The 25,781-nt window shown below is 39.6% G+C and overlaps 1 protein-coding gene across 2 annotated transcripts; it reads left to right on the forward strand.

Moving 5' to 3' along the window:
* Nucleotides 1-92: 92 nt before the first annotated feature.
* Nucleotides 93-16,349, forward strand: tamm41 (TAM41 mitochondrial translocator assembly and maintenance homolog). 2 transcript variants are annotated; one of them, XM_037679401.1, is made up of 8 exons: nucleotides 93-230; nucleotides 3,481-3,663; nucleotides 3,807-3,899; nucleotides 6,229-6,379; nucleotides 7,523-7,668; nucleotides 14,590-14,755; nucleotides 15,128-15,190; nucleotides 16,154-16,349. In XM_037679401.1, exons 1-8 carry the CDS (start codon nucleotides 93-95, stop codon nucleotides 16,243-16,245), a joined length of 1,032 nt encoding a protein of 343 aa, XP_037535329.1. In that variant the 3' UTR covers nucleotides 16,246-16,349. The 2 variants fall into 2 exon arrangements, with proteins under 2 accessions (XP_037535329.1, XP_037535330.1); XM_037679402.1 differs by lacking the exon at nucleotides 15,128-15,190.
* Nucleotides 16,350-25,781: the final 9,432 nt, after the last annotated feature.

A 25,781-nucleotide genomic window follows, 5' to 3' on the forward strand; every position in this document is an offset into this window, starting at 1 on the left:
TTTCCAAGTTTTAACTCGTTTTTTGCACCTCGGACCAATGTCAATGTACGTGGGTCGTTCATGAACAGGTGTTGCAGTGCACTGGTTCTAAAATGAGTTTGCCAGTTTTACACACCACCGGCGTGCTTTATAGGAGGATACTATCCCAGTTTCCACAGGGTATTGGTTTAGCTTTTGCTTACGGTTCTGGAGTTTTCAAACAGCATGGGACTAGCCAAGGTCAAATGGAGGTAAGATGTTTCAAACACCGCTTTGTGACATGATGAAAGCAGCTACCTGGTGGTGTAAAAGTGAATATTAGTGCTAGATCACGTCTTCTGCAATGTGCGTCACATTCAATGAAATTGTCTGGACTGTGTTTATATACTGTGATGTATCGCTTAAGGGCGACATCTGCTGGACTTAAGTAGTCATTGCAAGTACCCCGGATATAGGGTGCAGAAACTTTGCTTTATAGTCTGACATGGACACAAAATTAATAAATGAAGTACTGAGTGAATGATAGAGAAATGGGTGTAATCCAGATATTTTGAATACAGCCAAAATAAAATGACCGAGTAATACAGTAGGCCAAATACATTCTTAACAATTTTCATTTTTCAAAGAAACTTGGTGAAAAAAATAATTTGGGGCATAAAAGTGATTGTGAACTTTTGCATGTAATAAGTAGTTAAAGCAAGGTTTATACATTTTTTATTAAGGAGCGGATATTTTGCAGTATTTTGGGCCCAAGGCGATATCATCCCTTTGGGACCAGTTCTACTTTAGAGAAAACTTTTTCACTATGTACAGAAGAGGAGAAAGTATTTACACTTTTCAATGCAAGTTTTGTAGAAGTGTAGGTAAATTGGTTTCATATTCTTCCAATATTCCAAAGGATTCTGTCTTTTTGACATTTTGTCAGAAAGTTGCTGCTGGACTTCAACAACAGCAGCTCAACTGTTGCCTTGGAATTCTTCCAGCTCTCAAAAACTTCCACGTCCATCTGCCGCCGCAGGTTGTCTAAAAAAACAATACAATACTTCTTTAGTAATTAGTTGCAAATCATATAACATGACTTGAAAGAAAATGAAACACAAATGCAAACTGTGCTTTTTTCCCATTTTGCTCCAATAGCAGCTGATGGGGTCTGCTCAAGGCTCTTCATTTCAACAACACTGCTTTGAGACATTTCACAGCATCACTGGCCTTGGGTGAACTTAAAAATCCAAGAGTTTTTGTATCTGTGGTCAAGCATAGTTGTAACTGTCATCAATCACAGACTCCAACTCTTTTTTTTATTTATTTAGGTTTTCCATGTTGCCAGCAGTGTGTTTGCAGTGCATGCTATTGCATTTTTAGCATGAAAATGACCTTAGATCCAGACACTTTTTTTCTTCTTCAGACAACTCCACTGTGACTTCATTGAAAGAAATGAGCACGATGACTGTTTTTTAAATATATATATATATATATATTATTCTTTAAATATTTTATTAAGGAGGCTAGAGATATCCACACTGGCTCCCTTTGTTCATTCTTGCCAGCATGTAGCACATGCTGTTTTGTCTTGCTGGGTCCTCATTGATCAGCTTTAGTTGTGGCCTTCACCGTCAGCTCCTGTACTTGAGCCAGCTTCTTTTTAGCAGTGATGCTTGATCTGAAAACAGCGATTTTCCCAGATACAGCCCACTCCTCTATTATGTCTTTTTTTTTTACTTGGGTCACATTTTCTGAGGTGTGTCTCTGAAGTGTTGTCCTCCCAACACTGATGTACGCAATGTGTGGTTTTCATCAGTGAAGTAGCAATTTACAGCCAGGTGCGCCTCCATATTTACAAATGTCTGCATTATATATATATATATATATATATATATATATATATATATATATATACATATATATATACATATATATATATATACATATATCATATCAGCTGTTAAACTTGTGATTCCTCTTCATATTTCTGGCTCACCATGCCGTTTAAAAGCTTAAAATTAAAAATATTTTATAAGAGGGTTCAAGGAGGTGAATCTGCCCTTTAAACTCCATGCCTTCAACAATTCTTAGCAGCTGGCATTCTTTAAATGATCATATTGACCACAGCCTGATTCACCGCCTGCTTTCAGGAAGCTTCAAGTCCAAAATGAAAATGTATCTTTAATAATATGACATGGAATACTTATAATAATAAAAATAATAATATGCACTAATCCATAATAAATTGAAAGGTTACAAGTTGTGAGAATTTCAACAAACCCGAGTTCATAACTGGATTATTTATACAACAAAGTGCTTCTGTTCATGTAAGATGGCTCTTCAGTGCAGAGTGAGTGTTTCACATGCAAATAAAATCAAAAGTTAATTTGAATGAGGAGTTACTCAGAAAGGAATGGGAACCCATAAGTTCAAACAGCAACTGAACAAAAGTGGAAAAAGGAAAACATTTTCTCTGCCGTTATCTGATCAAAATGCTCCTAAACTGAATAAAGTTTCCTCTTTCTCAGTGCCTCCACAGTCCACAGTGTCCTTTCCAAAAATCAGTGATGGGTCCAACAACACCAACGTGCCGGTGTGTGTATTGAGCACTGAGCAAAACCCCATTTTGGTGTGTATTGCTTTACGAAAGCACATTCTCCCATCCATCCATTATCTTTTACCCGCTTCATCCTTTTCGGGTCGCGGGGGTCACTGGTGCCCATGTCAAGCTATCACTGTGCACGAGGCAAAGCTATCACTGTGCACGAGGCAAAGCTATCACTGTGCACGAGGCAGGGGACACCCTGGACAGGTCTCCAGTCAAACAACAATTCACTCTCGCACTCACACCTAGGGACAATTTAAAGTTACCAATCAGCCTAACATGCATGTTTTTGGTCTGTGGGAGGAAACCGGAGTGCCTGGAGAAAAGCCACGCATGCACGGAGAGAACATGCAAACTCCACCCAGAAAGATCCCGGACTGGGATTTCAACCGGGGTGACCTCTCCCAACTGCGCCACTGTGCAGTGAAATTAACAGATACCAAAATAACACATAATCCATCCTGATAAACACTGCTGTAAAACACAGCAGCTGTCAAGCGATTAAAAAAAAAAAAATGCATGCATGAAACATAATTTTGATCTTTATGCTCAATAAACACCAGTACACGTTAAGTGTTGTTGAACCCATCACCAGAAACTATGATAATAACAAACATTTGGCTGTAGTTCCTCATAAGCAAACAGATGTGAAATAGTTTCTATGCATGTTTGAAAATCTCACATGAACTAGCTTTTCATAAGATGAACAAAATTTTGCGAAGCATCCACTAAATACTTTTTGAGTCAGTGGCACACAAATTCACATCTTTATTGAATGATTTCAGTCAAAGTTCATAAACAAGAACTTAGAAAGATGTTTTCCTCACCACATTCAATACACTGAAGCTGTGTCCTCATATATTGCATAAATAATAAAAAAAATGTTTTTTTAATATTTCCTATGCATTATATAGAAAAACATGCTGGACTTCGTGTTTGCTGTGGATGACCCGGTGACATGGCACACTATGAATCTGCTGCAGAATCGCAAACACTACTCCATCCTCAAACTGCTGGGTCCCACGATGATCAGCTCCATACAAAGTAACTACGGGGCTTCAGTGTACTACAACACACTGGTTCCTGTGGATGGAAAGGTAAATAAACTGTAGTAAGGTTATTATGTCTACATCTTTTTATTTTATTTTAATAAATATAAGAATTCTCAGCTGTTCTGTCAGGATGGGTTTAAGGCACTTTTCTATTTTCCTTCTACTAAACCATCTCTCTCCTTGTTCAGATAATCAAATATGGAGTGATTAGCACAGACTCTCTCATTGATGATCTCTTACACTGGAAGACCATGTATGTTGCTGGACGCCTTCACAAACCGGTCAGTATCTTGATCATACACAGATTCATCCTAGAATTGCGCCGCTCAAGGTGGTTGCATGATGGAGTAGCGCTCTTACAATTCAATTCAATTCAAAAATACTTTATTAATCCCAAAGGGAAATTATTTGTTGTTGTGACTCATTATCCTCATTTCATTAAGAGATGTTATAGATACTGATGGCTGTAGGCAGGAAGGATCTCTTGTAAAGGTCCATCCCACAGTAGATCCTAAGAAACTGGCTGCAGATGCCATCTGATCCGTCCACCCAGACTCGGCTGACCTCTTGGTTCCCCCGGGCTGTAGGACTCCCTGAATGCTGGGCAGAACTCCTCCCAGAGCAATGGCCACTCATCCCAGCAGTCTGCCGAGCTCCTCATCACTGCGGACAGCCAACTGTAGGTGCCAAGGGACGATCCTGTCCTTCCGCTGTCATGAGCTGTGTTTCCTGCTAGTTCCAGGATCTCAGTGGTCAGGCACTCAAGCACAGCTGGCAGGTAGATGAGAATGCGTCCACATAACATCCTTTTCAACTCATTTGAGATTTGGGGCTGTAGTTGAGATATTATGTGAGCCGTTAAGATGTTAATCGGCTGCTGTTGGTTTTAGAAAACGGACATGTTGCCATAGTTACGCATCATAACAAATGTCCAAAACTAAAAAAATGTTTCAGTAAAAATCCTTCCAGCTGCACAACATCTGATACCAGAGGAAACAATCATCCAAAAAATGTGATTTACATCCAGAAATAAAGGAATTAAAGTTTCCAAAAGCAAAGTCTCAGAATGAAAGTAACAGAGCTGCTCCAACATGCAGCCACCTTGAGCGGCGCAATTCTAGAACCTTACTTACTTACTTTTTTTTACTTAATTTCATTCTAACACTTTGCTTTTCATCCATCCATTATCTTTACCCGCTTATTCCATTTTGGGTCACGTGCGTCGCTGGTGCCCATGTCCAGCAATCACTGTGCTAGGGGCGGGGTACACCCTGGATGGGTCGCAAGTCCATCACAGGGCCACATAGAGACAAACGAGACAAACAACCATTCACTCTCTCACTCACACCTAGGGAAAATTTAGAGTTACCAATCAGTCTAACATGCATGTTTTTGGTCTGTGGGAGGAAACCGGAGCACCCGGAGAAAACCCACGCATGCACGGAGATAACATGCAAACTCCACCCAGAAAGGCCCCTGGACCGGGGTTTGAACCAAGGACCTGCTCGCTGAGAGGCAGCAGCTCTACCAGTTGTGCCACCTTGCTGCCCCATTTTGCTTTTGAAATTGTTCATTTTTTTCTGGATGTAAATCGCTTTTTCAGATGATTATTTCTTCTGGTATCAGCTGCTGTGCTGCTGGAAGGATATTTACTGAAACCTTTTTTACTTTTGGACATTTGTTATGATGCATAACCATAAAAACAAGGTGGTTTTCTACAACTGGAAGCTGCCGATTAACATCTCAAAAGCTCAAAAAATACCTCAACTACAGCCTCAAATCCCAAATGAGTTGAAAAGGAGGTGCCGTGGATGCATTCCCATCTACCTGGAGGCGGCGATCGAGTGCCTGACCACAGAGATCTTGGAGGTAGCGGGAAAAGCAGTTCCTGACAGTGGGAGGACCGAGGTCGTCCCCCAGCACCTGCAGTTAAGTCTGCGGCGACGAAGGGCTCGGCAGGCTGCTGGGAGAAATGGCCATCGCTCGGGGAGGAGTTCTGCCAAGAGGAACGAGAGGTCTGCTGGGTCTGGGTGGACAGATTGGCATCTGCAGCCATTTTTTTTCCGACTCTGCTGTGGGACGAACTGCTACAAAAGATCCTTCCTGCCCCAAGCCATCAGTGTCTATAGCAACTCTAATGAAACCAGGACGATGAGCTACAACAACAATTAATTCCCTTTAGGATTAATAAAGTGTTTTTGAATTCAATAGAATTGAATTGATTGTAAGACTTCACTCACTTCCAAATCTGAATCCGGAATAAAAAACTACATCGGTTTTAGCTGAGGACATGTCTTAGGAGTTTTTTAGTTTTGTTTTAAGGCAACTGGCTTGGCCCTTTGTTTGACCAGGCCTACAAAAACCCTACAACCCTCATGAGGAAGGGTGATTTGCACATGAGTTCAGCTCACATAAGCACTTTTCGCTTTCCAGCCTGAATGGAAAAAGTTCCTCAGATAAGAAGCAGCATGTCTTCAAAGACAAGAAAAGAAGTTCAGTTGTCTTTTGATTTTAAAGAGCAGTTATGTCCTGACTGAGATTCTTTACCAGCATGCAGCTTATCTGTGCATACTTACTTGCTCATCGTGTGGCGTTCGTGTTCCTGTGCAGGTGAAGATGGTGGTGCAGAGTGAGAACGGAAAGCTTCGTGCTGCTCTGATGGCCAATCTGAAAAGTGCTGTGACTGCCTCCTTTCTCATGCTTCCTGAAAGCTTCACCGAGGACGACCTTTTCCTGCAGATCGCTGGTCTTTCTTATGCTGGTGTGTGACGTATAGAAACCTAAACCTGAAAATCATGTAGTATGAATTTTTTTTAGAACTGTTGCATTAATCACACTGAACGTTTTTATATAAAAGTCAGCAGATGTTATATAATTTATTTATTTAATATAAATTCTTAATACCAGTACTTGTAAGGATACATGCATACAGCTACACACTGCACTGGAATTTATAGTTGTTGCTTTATTGAGTTGGCAGAAATGGTCGAATGAGTCATTTTTGACATACTGCAAAATGTTGCTGTTTTGTTGCCTCAGTAATTATTTACATACCAAGTGAGGGAAGATAAAATTATGTTGAGTGTACCAGTAAGGTTGTTGGTGCTACTGGAAACTTTGTAATGACAAGGTTTTTAATATTTCAGAATGTTTTATTGTTTCAGCATATAAAAATGTAGCCAAATGTATAAAAAACACTTTTTTTTATAAATACTGGCAAGCTGCGGTATCTCTTGTGATCAGTGCTGCTGTTTTGTAATCCTGAGGCTGCAGGTTTGAACCCAGGTTGCATCAGGAAGGGCATCCACATTAAACAATTGCCAAATCTTTCATATGAATTCACTCGTAGTGGTGACTCTCGCAAGAATGGAGCAGCCAAAAGAACGACAACTTCTTCATGAATATTGCACTCACCAGTGAAGTGATGTAGCTGGATACCAAAGTTCAGGCTCAATAATCCAGGTATAAAATCCAACAATGTTCAGTCAGGTCATTTGGACGGTTTCTTTTTTGTGCCGAGACGTTTCATCCGTCATCCAACGGACTTCTGTAATCTGAGGAACCACCAAACAAAACTGTTTCATTCAAAACAGAACTTTGGTGTTTTGAACCACTTTGACATGACTGTCTTTTAGAGGAGTTGACGAGGGAGATTGCGTGCCCCAGAGGCCTCTTGGCACCAGCAAACTGTTTTTTTTTCCACTCTGGAGTATTCTGTTGGTTGGTGGAGAATCAGTTTTGTTTGGTGGTTCCTCAGATTGAAGAAGTCCGTTAGATGAAGGACGAAACGTCTCGGCACAACAAAGAAGCCGTCCAGGTGACCTGACTGACATTGTTGGATGTAGCTGGATATTTTGTTGTCTTATTGACTTGTTAGGATGAAACATTTTGTCTGCTTCTGAAGGGGATTTTAGGATGGTGTTTGGAGAGGACAAATCCAAGGTGGCCAATATTGTGAAAGACAACATGCAGCACTTCCGGCTTCTGTACAGCAACATCCTGCGGGACTGCCCTCAAGTGGTCTACAAACCTCAACAAGAAAAACTTGAGGTATGACATGGAAAACCAGCAAACGCACACAGCTTAATATATTGGCTCTTTCCTTTAAGGAATGTGGCTAAACATCTGTTTAATTACTACAATGCTATGGTGTAAAATGGGACACTCCATAAAAACAGGAAATTAGTTATGTTCCTAAGACAATGAATGTACTATCTTAGAAGATCCATTAGATAATTATTTTTGCAATAAATGTAAAATAATATTCCCTATACCCTCAATTTTCTCTGTCTCTCTGTCTCTGTCTCACACAAGCGCACAACAAGATGAGTTTGCGTACAAAAGATCCACAAGTTTTACAGATATGTACTACAAGATTCAGAAATGCGTAAACAGTTTTTCTAATTGCACAAATGGGAATTTTCTGCGCATTCAAATTGTCAAATACACGTGCACAAATCAGTGACGTGCGTGCGGTGAGGTTTGTGACAGGTGAGGCACCGACTCGTCTGGAATCGGATGCTCACATATATGAACCCAAAATAGAAGCTTATATTTCAATTTAGCCTTTTATTCTTTTAAAAAGGCATCTAATTATGCTTTACTCAACTCCATACTCCTTTTTAAATAAATAAAAGAAAACATGTATTATCTTACCTTTATTTTAAGATGAATGAGTTTAGAAAAATTATTTAGTTTTGAGATATGATCTTCCATTTTGTCTAAACAAATTTAAACAGTGTACTGATGTGCCCTCCCCCCGCCCCTCTGCATAACAGAACCACTGACTGCATCTGTGTCATTGTCTCTATGGGGCAGCACTGCCCCCTATCGGTGCAGCAAGGTATATTCTGCCGCACCTCTGAATTTTCAGCGTGCATTATGACCGATTAGAAAGAAGAAATATGTCACACACATTCATTCAATATATTAGACGGACTTTAAAACATCAGCATGTGCAGCACGTGTAATCAAACATGTATATTGGCGATTATAAAGAGAGACAGTAATGGGCATGCTCCACCTCCTACTTCATATATTGTATATGACACAGCGCCTCCAGAGGTGAACCAGAGCACTACACTACCTCACCCTGCATTGTTTGAACAGGCTATGTGTAAATTCTGTGATTTTGACCATTGAAGTGTTGAAATAATTCAGGAAACAGTTTAATTAAACACTTTTATATAACAGTCAAGTGGTCAAATGTGTTTTCTCTTATCAACGTGTTAGTATTTTGTCATGATGACAGGAGAGGCACTGCCTCACCTGCCTCCCCTGACTGCACGTCACTGGCACAAATTACCTGCTGTGGACATATCGGTCAACATGAGTGCACGGATCAGTTTGCATCTGAATATGACTTTTGAGACTTTCTTACCGCTCCAAATTCACAAAGGTGATGCTTACCTGATGTACTGAGTGTTAGGGAAAAAAAACATATTTCTAACTTAGCACAGTACCTCATAACCTTTTATATTAAAACACATACACGTACGTTAGCATTCCTGGAGTGAAATTTTTTAAATTTTTTTAACTGTACGATTAAAAGAAGCAAAACGAGCAGGTTATTCTTAATTTTCTTGTGGAAAAACTACTAGTAAAATATGTTATCTGGTATTTTAGCAGCAGAAGAAAATATTTTATACATATGATATATTATAAAATAAAATAAACAACCTAAAATGTGTTTATTATTCTTCATGTAGATAATTTATCGAGAAAAATATGTAAAGTTTACTGAATTTTTTTTTTCCTGGAGTTTTTCCACAAGAAATATAACCTAACCATTTTTTTATGTTTATTTAACGGTCCACAAATTGAACATTTTCTTGTGGACAAACCATCAGAAAAATATATATTTTTGTTTTTCTTGTGAACTGTACATTTGGAATAAACTGGAGGTTTTTAATTCCTCTGCACAAACTACTAAAAAATTACCTTTTCCAGTATTTTCTTCCTTTGCTAAAAGTATGGGGAAAATATACATTTCCAGTTGTTTATCCACAAGGAGAAAATGTTAATTTTGTGGACCGTACAGCTAAAATAAACATAAAAAATGAGTAGGTTATTTTTTCCTCTGCAGAAACTTCTGGAACTATATTTTACGGTGTTTTCTTCCTCAGCTAAAAATACTGGAAAATAAATTTTTCCAGGAGTTTTTACACAAAAAGAAAATGAAGAGTAACCTACTCATTTAGAGTTATTTTAACTGTACAGTTCATAAAATTAACATTTTTGTAATCCAGTAACCTTAATGTAAGAGTGTGTGTTTTAATTTAGGAGTTAGGAGCTACTGTGCAAAGTTAGAAACTGTCCCAGCTTTTCACCAGCCTTGAACGCAGCATCACCTTTCTGAATCTGGAGAGGTAAGAAAGTCATTAAATTCACATTCACAGGCAAGCTGATCTGTGCACTTGTGTTGACTGATCCATCTGTAGCCGGCAATTTGTGCACGTGCATTTGACAGTTTGTATGCACAGAATATTCCTACTTGTGCTGTGTGAAATGTATGTATGTGAAAAAACTGTGCTAGGGATGCAAGATATTGTATTTTTGGCCGATATCCAATATGTTAAAACTTATTTGGCCGATAACTGATACCAATACCAATATTTTTTCCTAGACCTACTTACAGAGACTGCATAGCTTTCTCTGCTGTGGAATTAAAATACTACATTATTCTGCATGGTCTTTGTCAGTTTGGCCTGCAACTAAATGCAAATACCATAAAGGGGGCTGAAAATGATGCAACACTTCAACTTGGATTATGTTTAATGTCACATTTATTCATGACATTTACTCTCTCTAACACAATGACAACACTCGAACAGTGCAAATTTATAAATTTTCACAAATCTAAACTCGGCCTGTTCACAAGCAACAAGTGAAGCACATAAGTAGTAGTGCATTAATAGATACACTTGACAGTTTCTTTAATTTAAAATTAACTTAAAACAGAAGCCTTTTATATCGGTGAGTTATTTTGATGGAATGGCCGATGTCTGATATTTAACTTCATTGCTTATATTGGCCGATAATATCATGCATCCCTAGTCTGTGCATCTGTAAAGCTTGTGGTACGCTTGTGGATCTTATTGTACACGTACAAATATGCAATACGTTGTACGCTTTTTTGTGACTACATTTGAGATTAATTTATCTTCATATATTTGCTGCCTAAAATAAATCTGTGTTATAGTCAAGTCACATTTATTTATATAGCACATTTAAAACAGTAACTGTTATCAAAGTGCTTACCAAAAAAGATCACAGCATCAAATATTAATAACAAGATATTACAGCAACATGAATAAAAGCATAAAAACATTAAATATAATGAGAAACAATGAAATACTAAATCAAATCACCCTGCGTTAAATGTCGGGGAGTAAAAGCAAAATGGATGAACACAATCATCAACAATGAAATACCAAATGAGATCACACTGTGTTAAATGCCAGTGAGTACAGATGTGTTTTGAGGAGAGATTTAAAAGCAGAGACTGAGGTGGCCTGTCGAATGTTGATGGGCAGATTGTTTCAGAGTTTAGGGCCTATGACTGAAAATGCCCGATCTCCTCTGAGCTTCAGCCTGGTTTTTGGTACGGCCAAAGGCAGCTGGTCTGATGATCTCAAGGACCGAGAAGGAGTATAAGGATGAAGGAGGTCGGAGAGGTATGAGGGTGCAAGGCCATTAACACACTTAAATGTCAGCAGAAGAATCTTAAAATCAACTCTTGACATGCACAGGAAGCCAGTGAAGAGAAGACAGAACTGGAGTAATGTGCTCAAACCTGCGAGTTCCTGTTAGTAGCCGAGCTGCAGCATTTTGGACAAGCTGGAGACGTGAGAGAGAGACCTGACTGACCCCAGCATCAAGTGAGTTACAGTAGTCCAGCCAGGTTGTAATAAATGCATGGACCAATTTTTCAAGGTCGGATCTGGACAGGACGGACTTGAGCTTAGCTATCTGCCTTAGCTGAAAGAAGCTTTTTTGAAGAACAGAATTTATCTGCTTATTAAACTTAAAGTCCGAGTCTAAAACTGTCCCGAGATTGGTAACAGACTGTTTTAGATATGGCTGAAGAGAGTCCAAGTTTGCAGGATCAGTGACAGTGGCAGAGCTAGGGTTAAACACAATGACCTCAGTCTTCTGATCATTAAAACTCAAAAAGTTCGCAGCCATCCAAGTCTTGATGTCATCAAGACATTTTAACAAAGGGCAAATGGAGGAGGAACTGTTTGGTGTTAACGGCAGATAAATCTGAGAGTCATCAGCATAACAATGAAAGGAAAAACCATGTTTACTCAGGATAGACCGTAAGGGGAAGAGATACAAAGAAAACAGAAGGAAAGAGGCACTGAAGTAGATAGTGTTAGCAAAATTAACACAGAAACTCCTGTCGCTCAGGTAGGGCAACAGACATGTATATTGAAATCTCCCAGAATCAAAACCCGATCATATCTGAGCAGAATCCAAGTTAAAAAGTCAGAGAGTTCAGCCATGAAGTCCTTATTATATTTGGGTGGCCTGTATAACACAGCAGAAAAAACAGGATTTGAACGGCCCACCTCAAAACACAGCAGTTCGAAGCTCAAAAAATTAGCTGGTATCTGTACCAGTTTGCAGTTCCATCGTTTTTTGAAAATAGTTAATAATCCACCACCTATGGCTGATATTCTCAGAGCATTAGAATAAGAACAGTCCGGTGGTAAAATTTCTGACAGGGCCATGAACTCACCACAGGAGAGCCACGTCTCAGTCACGCAGAAGAAGTCCAGACCGGTGGAAGAGAAAAAGTCCTTCAAGATTAACGTTTTATTAGCCAGAGATCTGGCGTTTATCAGTGCAATCCTTGTAGGAATCACAGCAGGAGAAGTTGTCCGTGAAGTTAAGACCATTGGTCTCAGATTTGTGGAGTTTGACCCACGACGCCAACGACCGGAAGCCCAGCCGCTGCAAACAGGTCTGCTGTGGAAGCACGACCCATCCCGTGGGACCGGGAAGGACTCCGGTGGATCGGCGCAGCACCAGGACAGGTGATTTAAGATGTGGTCCTTGGTTGAAGAGGAAGCCGCAGCAGCAGCTCGCCAGGCTTTGATCCTCACAAGACGGCCGGCTTGTTTTCCACGGCGCCTGGAGCGATGTCTTCGAGCGGGCAGGATACTACAGCGGAGGTAAACAGGAATGTCTTCAAGCAGAGGTGGGGTCCAAGAGGGGGTCCAGAGTTACGATCATTATGATCAAACAAAGCGAGACTGGTGGCAGATAGTCAGAGATTTAGGAGTTGATGACGTTCATAAACCAGCCGTGAGTCGATGTTGTAAGTGAAAAATGACAAAAACAGAAAAAACACAATCACTGCAGACAGAGGTGGAGGGCAGGCCATGCACAGCGGCGCCATCTTCCCGGAAGGGAATATAATAAATTAATTATAATTAAATTAATTTATAATTTTTATAATTATAAAATTATAATTATATTTTGATTGTGAAACAGGCAGACTTATTATTTACTGACAGCTGTTTGATTATACTGAATTTTCTCTGTTCTTAACCGTCCTTTTAACTAGATCAGTGTGGAAAGTGTTTGTCTGAACTTCATACAACCTGCAAACATTAGTGTGCAATATTCCTGCTTTAGTACCAACCTGTTGCTGCCACACCCAGGCACACAAGGAAATACTTCTCACCTGAGGCGACGCACCTCCTGGAATAACATGTTGAGTAAACGTAGAGGAGGAGCGTTCAGGTGCAAGGCTCTGTGTATCTTTTGTTTAGTGTCTCTGCAGTGGAAAATAAAAAAAATCCCTGGGGAATTGTTCACGGTGATGTTTTCCGACAGGAGCAACACTCCTAACCCAAAGTCATAAATGTACAAAGCACATTTGCTCGCTAGCAGTCTGCTTCTGCTATTAGGTTGTTATTCTTTTAAACTTTGATGGAAATGTGAATGCGTTAATGACCACCTGTAAAAAAAAAAAAGTTAAAAACTAAACAAAAAAACTGGTGACTGTGTTTGAAAACAGCTCGAGTGTTCACTTTGTGTGAACCTTTTTAGACAGTGTATGTTTCTAAGGACAGCCTGCGTCTCTATCCATCACTTCACTGTGCTGTTATAAACTGATACTTCAGGAAATGGTCACTGTATGACTAAATCTTCTGAAACTGTCCAGAAAAAAACATCTACTTCTATACTTTAGGTTCCTAATGTTTTGTTCCTTGTCACACTGTACAGGATAGAAACTAGCTAATGAATAACAACAACAACAGAATATAAAAGTTACAGATGTTTTCAGTGTTACAACCACAAAAACAAATGCATTTCAACATATGCAACCAAATACAGTATTTAAGACAATTGCAATACTACAGATAACGTGAAAATACACTTTCTACAGTGGTATAACAGTAATCAATATTCAAACTTTTTATTCAAATATTAACTTGTGAATAAATAACTTTTTATCCATGTTTTTTTAAAACTTTACATCAATATTTTTTTCTTCATCGGTTATGATTTAGGGTCAATGGTAGATAATATTTACAATATTCCATGTGAAATATTATGTTAAAAAAAGGTGTAATAGTTTACCCAGGCCAGGTCCAATCCCAGTCTGGGAAATTGTTTATTTATTTATTTATTTTCAACAAAAGTCAAAAGTACAAACCAAATGGAGATGATCAAGACAGTACAACTACAACAATTTCAGATATGTTCCAAATACAAATTTAACTGAAAACAATAACTTAGATTTGTACAAAATATAATTCAATGACTAAAAAGATGAAAAATGTCCAAATATGATTTGAAATATGAGCAAAACAATTACAGTTATGAATAATAAATAGTTGTAGTTGCCACTCTTACTGGATACTTGTGTCTGGATAGTTATACGCCCTAACACCACAATAGTTTTGCAGACACTGATTCAACTGTAAGTATTTCTCCTTGTTTGTTTTCTTTCAGGTCGACAAAAGTCCCGAAGGCCAGTTTATCCAGCTGATGGCGTTACCTCGAACTCTTCAGCAAAGGATCACAAAGCTGGTCGATCCTCCAGGGAAGAACCGGGACGTGGAGGAGATCCTGCTGCAGGTGGCTCAGGACCCTGACTGCGGGGCCATTGTGCAACAAGGTACAGTAGATTTACGAGAATACGGCTGTGAAGCTGCTCCAGAGTCTGTTCTTGTGAAATGATTCACTGAACCATTTGCCTTAACAAAAAGGGAATAAACAAGATGGTAAAGAGGAGGGGCATGAGGAACAGTATGGTTCAACGATTTATCATCAATTATACTTTTTAAATGGCAAAGATAAACTGATGAAACAATACGTTTTTATTTTAGTGAACAAGCGAGCAAATATATATTAATAAATGGTACGAATAAAAAGCGTAAACTATACATAATTTTAAAAATCTTTACAGAACCCTCCTTGATAACTGTCTACACAAACTGCTTCTAGACAACAGTCACACTGAGCTGATGAAATGTTGCCTGTCTCACAGGTATCTCTACGATCGTCAAGACGTCCAGTATAACACAAAGTCTCAAAGGCATTGTTACAGCTGGTAAGAACTCGTACACCTCATCTATAAACCTGCATTGATGTGTTGTGTAGTAGAGCTTTAGACTGATAAAAACACTGTACAACACTTCTGGTAATGAACTTAATGTCTACAATGTTAGAACAAAATACAAAATTTTATATATTTCAAAAAGAACTCATGAACTATAGTGAGATGTTTGGATTATTAAATGATAATGAAACATACCAGCTAGCATCTCTGAAGCTTATTAATTAATACTGTATATATTGCTTTAAAATATATTGTAAATTCTAACAAAACTACAGTAGTCCCTCGCTACTTCGCAGTTCGTTTTTCGTGGACTTGCTCTATAGACGTTTTCAAAGTAAGATTGGACATAACACACTATGTCTGACTGATGGATGAGCTGAACGATTGGCATGGATTTTTTTATTTAAAATAAATTATTTTAAATTATTTAGCACCTGCTGCACAGGTGCACAGGTCTGTGTGCAGCCCACAGCTGTGAGAGAAGCTTCCCCCTGCAGCTGATCAGCTGATCTCAAGGAGAGAAGTGGGCGTGAGCGAGAGTGCAGCCAGAGGCAGAGAGCTGAAATCATGACATTTTGTGCTCTTTTAGAACGTTTAAAGTTTTGAAACATTGTTTAGAATATTGAAAGAGTGTGGGAAGGTTTTAAAATGCCTTAATAAATATATAAATACTAAAATAAATTACTACTTACTACTTGTACTACTATTCCTACTTCATGGTTTTTCACTTATCGTGGGGCTTCAGGGTACGGATCCTCCGCGATAAACGAGGAACTACTGTAATGGCCTGTTAGTTGCAAAGTATTGTATACATTTTATATATTGTATATCATATACCTCTTACCTTTTCGCCAACCTTAAGAAATGCTTATTGGGAGATGTAATTTAGGACCATGTTATTAGTCTTCTGTATTAGAAACTTTGGACACACCGTTCTTGTCTTTTCCTCTTTAGGTTTGTGGAAGACAGTGTCATACAGCTCCAGAAAGTTGAAGAAAATGTGGAGGGGCTGGAGGAGGAAGTCGTCTGTCTCACACATGTCCTGATGCAGATGATTCAAAACTGTCCGTTTTTATTATTTTTATTTAAACTATCCATATTCCACCATTTATTTCCTGTTTTTACACCTTGGAAAACTGACTTGAACAATGGCGCAGATATCTGTAACGTTATGGGCTCTGAAAAACAAAACACTGTCAGTGTATAGTTAAAATCCATTTGTTTACCTGCGCTTAAACTCATGATAGTTGCAGGAAAAAAAACGAGACATTTCCAGAGTCAGACTGAATTAGGTTTTTTAGTCGTACTAAATATTTGACCTTTTTATTTTAGGGCTGAAGTGAGTCAGGGACGTGTGAAAGTTAGTGGAATGTAAAGAGCACCTTTGTGTTAATACAGCTTGAAACGTCTACCTCAAGTTTAATGAAAGGAGTTTGACATTGTGTATTTTTTCATGTGAATAGTTCTGTCCTTGTTGGGACCCGTGATTGACGTAATAGGGGTTAGCGTTTCACTCTCCAGATCCCAATAGTGTGCATGCTTGTTAACATTTTATTCAAAATAAATGGAGTTTGAGTGATTTATCCATCAACACATGTAACTAGACCAGAGGTCTGCAACCAGCGGCTCTGGAGCCACATGTGGCTCTTTGGTCCTTCTGCAGCGGCTCCTTCAAGCTTTGGCCAAAACTGCCATAAAACTGAATTTTATTGGTTGTTACACAAACAACAAAAAAGTGCTAGTTTTAGCTGTTTTCCTTTCATTTCTTTTGCAAATACTCACTTTAACTTTTTGCTTTATTTCGACACCTAATTATTTTATACACAATTAAAAATCACATAGATCTGCACAGTTCTTTTTTTTTTTTTTTTAACTATTTTTTTTCCCACTCTTTACAAGAATCTGGTCTTTTCCTTTGTCTTAAACTGTAAAAAAAAAAAAAATCAAATGTTAAAACTCATTAGATATTTTTAGCTTTATAATGTCACCATTACTGGCCACAAAAAGTCTCCTCCAACAAACCTAAAGTAGCCCACGGGCCACCAGTTGATAATCACAGTTGTAGCAGGTTGTTCAGGCTCTGGACACATTTAATTTAGTGAATGAAGGTTTAAAAATGTCTCTTTTGATCATAAAAGTTGCAGACACCTGAACTAAACAAAGGTCTAGAACCTAAAAGTTGAAGCTGCTAAGTAAAAGTGCCCCCTAGTGGCCGGCTGCAGTGCAATTACAGGTCACACCCATGCAAAATCAATGGGATATTTTCCTGACAAAAAAACAAACATACACTTCATGTGTTGATTTTTATTGATTTATGTTTAACTTGCCTTGTTGCAATATATTTTTTAATCTATTTCTTTTTAAGTATGTTTAGTTTTACTTGGTATTTGAAAGTGTCCTGTTACACCATGTTGATGAGTTGTGATTGTGAGTAGACAGGGCTTTAGTATTAAAGGTCCAAAATCACTAATGCACAGACTCTGGCTCCAAAAATACAACTTGGCAGCATCCGTAAACCAGAGATTATTTCAGTTTCGAACAATGGAAGTTCATTTAGTTTCTTAGTCCATCTTTATTTATGTTGATGCAGTTTGTATTTCTGTAATTCATGACTGATAAATTGTACAAATGTGGATAAATGTGAATCTCCTCACATATTTTCTCAAAACTAGCACTGCTGTTTGTTTTTTCTCTGTATTTGGAAGTGCATTATTCTTAATCACCTCTTGAGTAAGTTTTGTCATAGCTCAAGTATTGTCGGCGCACAGTCTGCTTGGTGACAAAAGTCGGAGCTACATGCAGGCAACTATAGAGGAACATACAAGACCATATGTGTCAAACTCAAGGCCCAGGGGCCAAATTTGGCCCTCATTGACATCTTATCTGACCACCAAGATGATATTTGAAACATAAAATACTTCTATCTCTTGAAATTTTTTCAGTAATCTTTGATTATGATGTTGAAAGCAAAACAGAGAACATCAATGAGACCAATCAAACTCTTGTTGAGGAACCTGTGACCAAGAAAAGATGTTGGGTATCTGATTTGAGTTAACGTAGATTCTGATATTGGCCCTTAGTTTGAAAAAGGTTTTAATTTTGGCCCCTTTTTGTAAGTGAGTTTGACACCCTAGACTAGACCCTCACTTTGGTAAAAAATAATAATAATAAAGCCCTGCAGTGGCAGACATCAGCCGTTAATTGTAAATTGCTCAAATCATCAAAACTAAAATAAACCTAATACGATCTTTAAAAACAACTTTGACCTTTAAACTTTTCAGGTTCTACTTCTTTGGACCCCTAAAACAAGTTAAACAAAATCACACACATCTACTTACCTGACTTACTTTACCAAAGTTATGTTGAATGTTTATGTCTTTAAATGTTTTTATTCACTGCAGTTTGCATACTGGTACCTTGTAATACCTTTCTGTACAATGATGAATATCCAATTAAAAAAAAGAAGTTTAATAAAGTTTTATAATCGCACCAGTCCTCTTCAGCTGTATGTTCTTCTATGTGAACATAAGGTTTGTTCAAAAACCCAATTTAATCTAAAGATAAAATGTTTGCTTTTACAGTGTATCACAAAAGTAAGTACACCCCTCACATTCCTGTAGATATTTAAGTATATCTTTTCATGGGACAAAATGACACTTTGACTAAATGAAAAGTAGTCTGTGTGCAGCTTATATAACAGTGTACATTTATTCTTCCCTCAAAATAACTCAATATACAGCCATTCATGTCTAAACCACCGGCAACAAAAGTGAGTACACCCTAAGAGACCACACCCCTAAATGTCCAAATTGAGCACTGCTTGTCATTTTCCCTCCAAAATGTCATGTGACTTGTTATGTCTCAGGTGTGCATAGGGAGCAGGTGTGTTCCAATTTTCTAGTACAGCTCTCGCACTCTCATACTGGTCACTGAAAGTTCCAACATGGCACCTCATGGCAAAGAACTCTCTGAGGATCTTAAAAGACGAACTGTTGCGTTACATGAAGATGGCCAAGGCAACAAGAGGATAGCCAACACCCTGAAACTGAGTTGCAGCACAGTGGCCAAGATCATTCAGCATTTTAAAAGAGCAGGGTTCACTCAGAACAGACCTCGCGTTGGTCGTCCAAAGAAGCTGAGTGCACGTGCTCGGCGTCACATCCAAATGCTGTCTTTGAAAGATAGGCGCAGGAGTGCTGTCAGCATTGCTGCTGAGATTGAAGAGGTGGGGGGTCAGCCTGTCAGTGCTCAGACCATACGCCGCACACTACATCAAATTGGTCTGCATGGCTGTCATCGCAGAAGGAAGCCTCTTCTGAAATGTGTTCATAAGAAAGCCTGCAAACAGTTTGCTGAAGACATGTCAACAAAGGACATGGATTACCGGAACCATGTTCTATGGTCTGATGAGACCAGGATTAATTTGTTTGGTTCAGATGGTCTCAAGCATGTGTGGCGGCAATCAAGTGAGGAGTACAAAGATAAGTGTTTGATGCCTACAGTCAATCATGGTGGTGGGAATGCCATGGTCTGGGGCTGCACGAGTGCAGCAGGTGTTGGGGAGTTACATTTCAATGAGGGACACATGAACTCCAATATCCATCCATCCATTATCTTTACCCGCTTATTCCATTTTGGGTCACGGGGGTCGCCGTGCCCACGTCCAGCAATCACTGTGCGAGGGGCGGGGTACACCCTGGACGGGTCGCAAGTCCATTACAGGGCCACATAGAGACAAACGAGACAAACAACCATTCACTCTCACTCACACCTAGGGACAATTTAGAGTTACCAATCAGCCTAACATGCATGTTTTTGGTCTGTGGGAGAAAACCGGAGCACCCGGAGAAAACCCACGCATGCACGGAGAGAACATGCAAACTCCACTCAGAAAGGCCCCTGGACCGGGGTTTGAACCAAGGACCTGCTCGCTGAGAGGCAGCAGCTCTACCAGTTGTGCCACCGTGCTGCCTTGAACTCCAATATGTACTGTTAAATACTGAAGCAGAGCATGATCCCCCTCCCTCCCGAAACTGGGTCACAGGGCAGTGTTCCAGAATGATAATGACCCCGAACACACCTCTAAGACGGCCACTGCTTTACTGAAGAGGTTGGGGGTAAAGGTGATGGACTGGCCAAGCATGTCTCCAGACCTAAACCCAATAGAACATCTTTGGGGCATCCTCGGGCAGCACGGTGGTGCAACTGGTAGAGCTGCTGCCTCTCAGCGAGCAGATCCCTGGTTCAAATCCCGGTCCGGGGGCTTTCCTGGGTGGAGTTTGCATGTTCTCTCCGTGCATGCGTGGGTTTTCTCCGGGTACTCCGGTTTCCTCCCACAGACCAAAAACATGCATGTTAGGCTGATTGGTAACTCTAAATTGTCCCTAGGTGTGAGTGAAAGAGTGAATGGTTGTTTGTCTCTATGTGGCCCTGTGATGGACTTGCGACCCGTCCATGGTGTAACCCGCCCCTCGCACAGTGATTGCTGGACATGGGCACCGGCGACCCCCATGACCCAAAATGGAAGAAGCGGGTAAAAGATGATGGATGGATGGGGCATCCTCAAGCGGAAGGTTGAGGAGCACAAAGTCTCGAATATCCGCCAGCTCCGTGATGTCGTCATGGAGTGGAAAAGCATTCCAGTGGCAACCTGTGAAGCTCTGGTAAACTCCATGCCCAGGAGAGTTAAGGTAAATAATGGTGGCCACACAAAATATTGTCACTTCAGGACCTTTCACTAAGGGGTGTACTCACTTTTGTTGCCGGTGGTTTAGACATGAATGGCTGTATATTGCGTTATTTTGAGGGAAGAATAAATTTACACTGTTATATAAGCTGCACACAGACTACATTTCATTGTGTCAAGTGTCATTTTGTCAGTGTTGTACCATGAAAAGATGTACTTAAATATCTGCAGGAATGTGAGGGGTGTACTCACTTTTGTGATACACTGTATGTAAAGGCGATCTTGCTCAGAACGGTAGGTTTATGTCTTCCTGCAAATTCACTAATTAGACAATTTTAATCTTTATTTTTTGTCATGATTGGTCATTTGATGTGGGATATGTTGACAAACGCATAATGGCAGCAGAGGAGAAGAGAGTTTTTACTTCTTAAAAATATATCTTAAATATATATCTTTTTGAGTAGTGTTAGTTATTTTACCGAAATGCTTCGAGAAAATAATTTTTGTTTTAGCAATAAGAGCACCTTTGGGGTAATCTAATTTTGGTGTATCATTGTGGTGACAAGCAGTAACCAACACACTCCAAGGAAAACAACAAAAACCTCTGACTCAACTTACTGTAGGCCATTGGTACAAGAGTGAAAGGAATAAAATGGTGTCTTTAAAAGCAAAACAAAAAACATAAAGGATGATGTTTGTTGCATGTCAAGTGAGTCATGTTTTTTTCCATTAATCATACCTTCATGATGAGTCACCTTGAAGCAGGTTCAGGTACGTCCTCAAATGTCAAATAATTTTTTTGTCCCCTGCTGCTGAGCTACCAGCCGTTAATGTATGTGTTGCAATCACCCCTGAGCACACAAAACTTTTCTTGGACACTTTTCAGCTCCGGCATTTTGTTGCTCCAAACATTATGCAACCCTGCAGTTTGAGGACGGAGAGTAAAGTTACATTTACTCAGGTATTTTAGTGTTAGCGACGCTTATCAGATATAGTATCCTCAAATGAACTTGAGGCTTCTGCTCCTTTTACTTAGTGCACCTAAAGTAAAAACAGACGTACTGTCTACAAAGTAGAACAGATTTTCACATAAAACCAGCTCTTTCTTGCTCTATCTTGTGTTTGGTATGAATCTATTTTATAAGTTTTCCTTAGACTAGACTTCTACATAAAAATAAAATGAACTTTTTAATTAAAAAAAAATAAAAAAATAAAAAAAAATATATATATATATATATACAAGACTGAGTAGGGGGTAATCGGTAAAAAATAAACGTGCCTGGGCAGCTTTGACAGAAGAGCGGTTTGGCCCAAAGAGGTGTTTATTTTATTTTATTTACTTTTTAATAAAAGTTGAAGAAAACTGAGAAAGTACTTAAATGAGTGAATTACTGAAGTGTAAAAAATAAATGTCAAGTATTTCATTTTAAAAGGTATTTTATATTCACCTTGTTGTGTTCATATTAATGGCTTCATCAAACGTTGCTGCTTTTTAAACTGATCTCAGTTAAAGAGATAGTTTGTAGTTTGTTGAACAGTTTGTTGTCAACTGCACACTGAGGGAGTTTTTCCTTTCCACTGTTGCCACTGTGCTTGCTCACGATGGGAGACTGCGACCACGTGAAGATTCGACAAGTCTGCCGGCTTCCTCATATACAGTAGATGACTTCACTAAATGGCTTTTTTTTAATGTATGTGAAAGTTTCTGTTCAGTTCCCCGATACAACTTCTGTTATGATTATATAAATAAAATGAAATGAATTGCACAACAACATGCTCCACTCCAGGGTAAAGAACTCTGATGTTCCGTGTTAACTAGTTATTTGGTAACCACCATAATTTCCGGACTATAGAACGCGCCTGAATAAAAGCCGCGCCCACCAAATAAATAAAATAATAATAATAATTTTGAACATATATAGGCGGAAGTTGTGTATAAGCTGTGGGTGTGCAGCATGTGTGTAACATGAGGTATTTACACAGAAATATATATATATTTTTTACTTTTAATTAAATACGTACAGGTAACATACAGTGAATGTTGTTGTCTGAGCAGTGCCGGTAACACGGCTGGTTAAAAAATAAAATACAGTAGCCTACCGGGACGTCATTGATTGCTATCTTCACCTTCCTCCTGTGCAAGCTTGTGCTGTCCTCCGTCACACAGGTGCCAACATCCCACCAAGCTCAAAATGCCACTTTAAATGCACAATTCATACTTATTTCTATGACATCCCGAGCGCCGCAGAACGGCCGCACTGATGAGAGAAAATCGGTTCTTCTCATCCTGAGCATTTCATTGTACTGTTTACCTTGTGTTAACCTTGCACAAGACAAATGAACACAACTTGAACTTGAATGCACAATTCACACTTATTTCGAGTGGCTGAAAATACTATGTTGTGCCCCCAGGAAAGGGGTACGTTTCCCACCTTCCTGGGGGCACAACAGGGAGGGGAGGAGAGAACAGGGAGAGAACAACCTGTTCTCCCCCTTTTCATTGGTCCACTGTGACCTGTTCTGTAATTTCATTGGTCAGATTATTTTTTTTAACCTTTATTTAAACAGGTAGTCTCATTGAGTCACGAGGACCCACCCCCCAAGAGAGATGCATTGAACAGCTACGTGAGCGCCTGGGTGTAACGAGGCTAAATATGTTGGCGGCATGAAGCTCATTAGTACGATGGAGTTTTAGGGCCATGCTAAAAAAAAATAATAATAATACATTGCCACGCTAAGAGAAAAAATGTTTTAAAGCAATAAAATTACGAGAATAAAGTCGTAGTACGACGAGACTAAAGTCGAATAAAGTATTAATATTACTTGAATAAAGTCGTACGAGATTTTTTTTTTTTAGAGCTGTCATTAATTTTTTTTCCCATGTGTCAGATCCACAACGAGACCTGTCAATCAATCCAGTAGGTGTGTCAGCAAATGACCAATCCGAAGCTAAATGAGTACTAATATTATCCGAACTCCTACATGATAAAGCAGGGTTTACCGCATTTTAACTGCGGTAAAAAGAACGTTTGTTAAACTTTATTGTTATTGACACTCTTACTCAAAACCTATTCCAATACTGCCACCTACTGTTGCGTTTTTTTACGCTGCTTCTGGGATGCATATACGTGACGTCATTACGTCGTGACTTTCGTTTTTGTTTCTGTTTAAAAATGGCGCTCAGTGAGCAAAACTGTGTGCGTGCAACGCTGTTAGAGGTCTTCAATAAATATGCCAGAAAGAGGCTGAAGAGAACCAGCGACTCACTTATAGGAGCATTTAGCTTCGGACTGGTCATTTGCTGACACGTCTACTGGATTGATTGACAGGTCGCGTCATGGATCGACTCATGGAGAAAAAAAATTAACGACATCTGTTAAAAAAAAAAAAAAGTCATAAGAATTCACTCTCCTAATCAGGGCTTAATTTGTAAACTGATTGATGCCGGAACACAAATAGCGTGCGGAGAAGAGTGTGTTTGTGTGTGTGTGTGTGTGGGGGGATGTGTGTCCTCCCCCGGAAAATTTTGAATAAAAGAAATGCCATTTCCTGCATTTTGGTGTATTTTAAGTAACGTGTTGTTAAACATCTTTGTTTACCAACATTTGTAAACATTTGGTTAAATTGATTAGGTCTCTCTTGTAAATGAATCCTCGAGGTTCAATGAGACAAACAGCCGGTATAAATAAAGGTTGAATTGAAATTACTATTTTAGAGAGCAAGAAGAAAAGCCTGTGACTAGAGCCGATCCGATTCTGCCAAACGTCCTACCCAGCCCCACCCCCTGGCAACTCAAATCTCCGCCCCTAAAAGTCCCAAGTCATTGTGCATTTTTTATTATTTATTAAAAATACAACGAGAGGAGACGTTGCCCAGTCTGTGGAGTGGATGTTCCAGCCTCAGCGCGTGCACCACATTCCTGTCCAGCAGAGACATAGACCGCATGTCTCGCGGGGAGCGTCTTCATCCACCTTCAGCTGTGTGTATATGTCTATGTGCAGGAGTTCTGACACATCAGAAGCTGTGCGCGCTCTGGAGAGGCGGTCCTGTGCGTAAAACATGCACTGTCTGCAGGGCGCACAGCTGAAGCATGAAGACGCTCCCCATTGGACATGGGGTCCGCGCCTCTGCTGGGCTGGAGCAGCTGCGTGAAGCTGACACCCAACCGTCAGCTCCACCCAGCTGACAGGAGCATGTGCGCGAGCTGGTGCGCGTAGTGTGGCCGGAACATCCACTCCACAGACTGGGCAACGTCTCCTCTCGTTGTATTTTTAATAAATAATCAAAATAACTGAAAGTGACTTTGGACTTTTAGGGGCAGAGATTTGCCAGATCTGACCAAATAGTTGCTGAAACACAGTCGGTCAGAACGAGGGAGTTCCCAGATCTTGTTCCGGCAGGATACGACTCAAATTCACCACTGCTCGTAATTCTACGACTTTAGTCTCGTTTTTTTTTTCTTAGCTTGGCAATTTTTTTTTTTTTTTTTTTTGCGTGGCCCTATAGCTCCGTCATACATTAGCCTGTCAAAAAAAAACCAAACAAACATAATAATAATAAAATAAAATCCATAAATTAGCCGCAGTATTGTATAAGCCGCGGTGTACAAAGTGTGTGAAACATGTAGCGGCTTATAGTCCGGAAATTACGGTATTTGTTTATTAAAAGTCCCTGAGTATTCTGCACGTGACAGCATGTGATGCAACCCTCCAACAACATAATATATGCTGATATCACTCCTCACGGGCTCCACCAATCAGAGAGCGCTACTCTCACCACCTGCTAGGAGCTGAATTCCATCATTCCTGGCATTCCTGCTCCCTCCCTCCCTCCCTCCCTCCTCCTTCTCCTCCTCCCTCCTCCTCCTCATTTACAACCAAGTTTGTCCCGACAGCT

The sequence above is a fragment of the Nematolebias whitei genome, chromosome 7 (assembly GCF_014905685.2).
Source record: "Nematolebias whitei isolate Nwh7 chromosome 7, NemWhi1, whole genome shotgun sequence".
Classification (NCBI taxonomy): domain Eukaryota; kingdom Metazoa; phylum Chordata; class Actinopteri; order Cyprinodontiformes; family Rivulidae; genus Nematolebias; species Nematolebias whitei.

What these genes read in the sequence shown, in the direction of transcription:
- tamm41 (XM_037679401.1), top strand. Translation starts at nt 93, where the DNA reads ATGAGTTTGCCAGTTTTACACACCACCGGCGTGCTTTATAGGAGGATA. An exon ending in CTGGACGCCTTCACAAACCG is followed by an intron (nt 3,900 to 6,228) that starts GTCAGTATCTTG and finishes GTTCCTGTGCAG; the next exon opens with GTGAAGATGGTGGTGCAGAG. An exon ending in CAAAGGCATTGTTACAGCTG is followed by an intron (nt 15,191 to 16,153) that starts GTAAGAACTCGT and finishes TTTCCTCTTTAG; the next exon opens with GTTTGTGGAAGACAGTGTCA.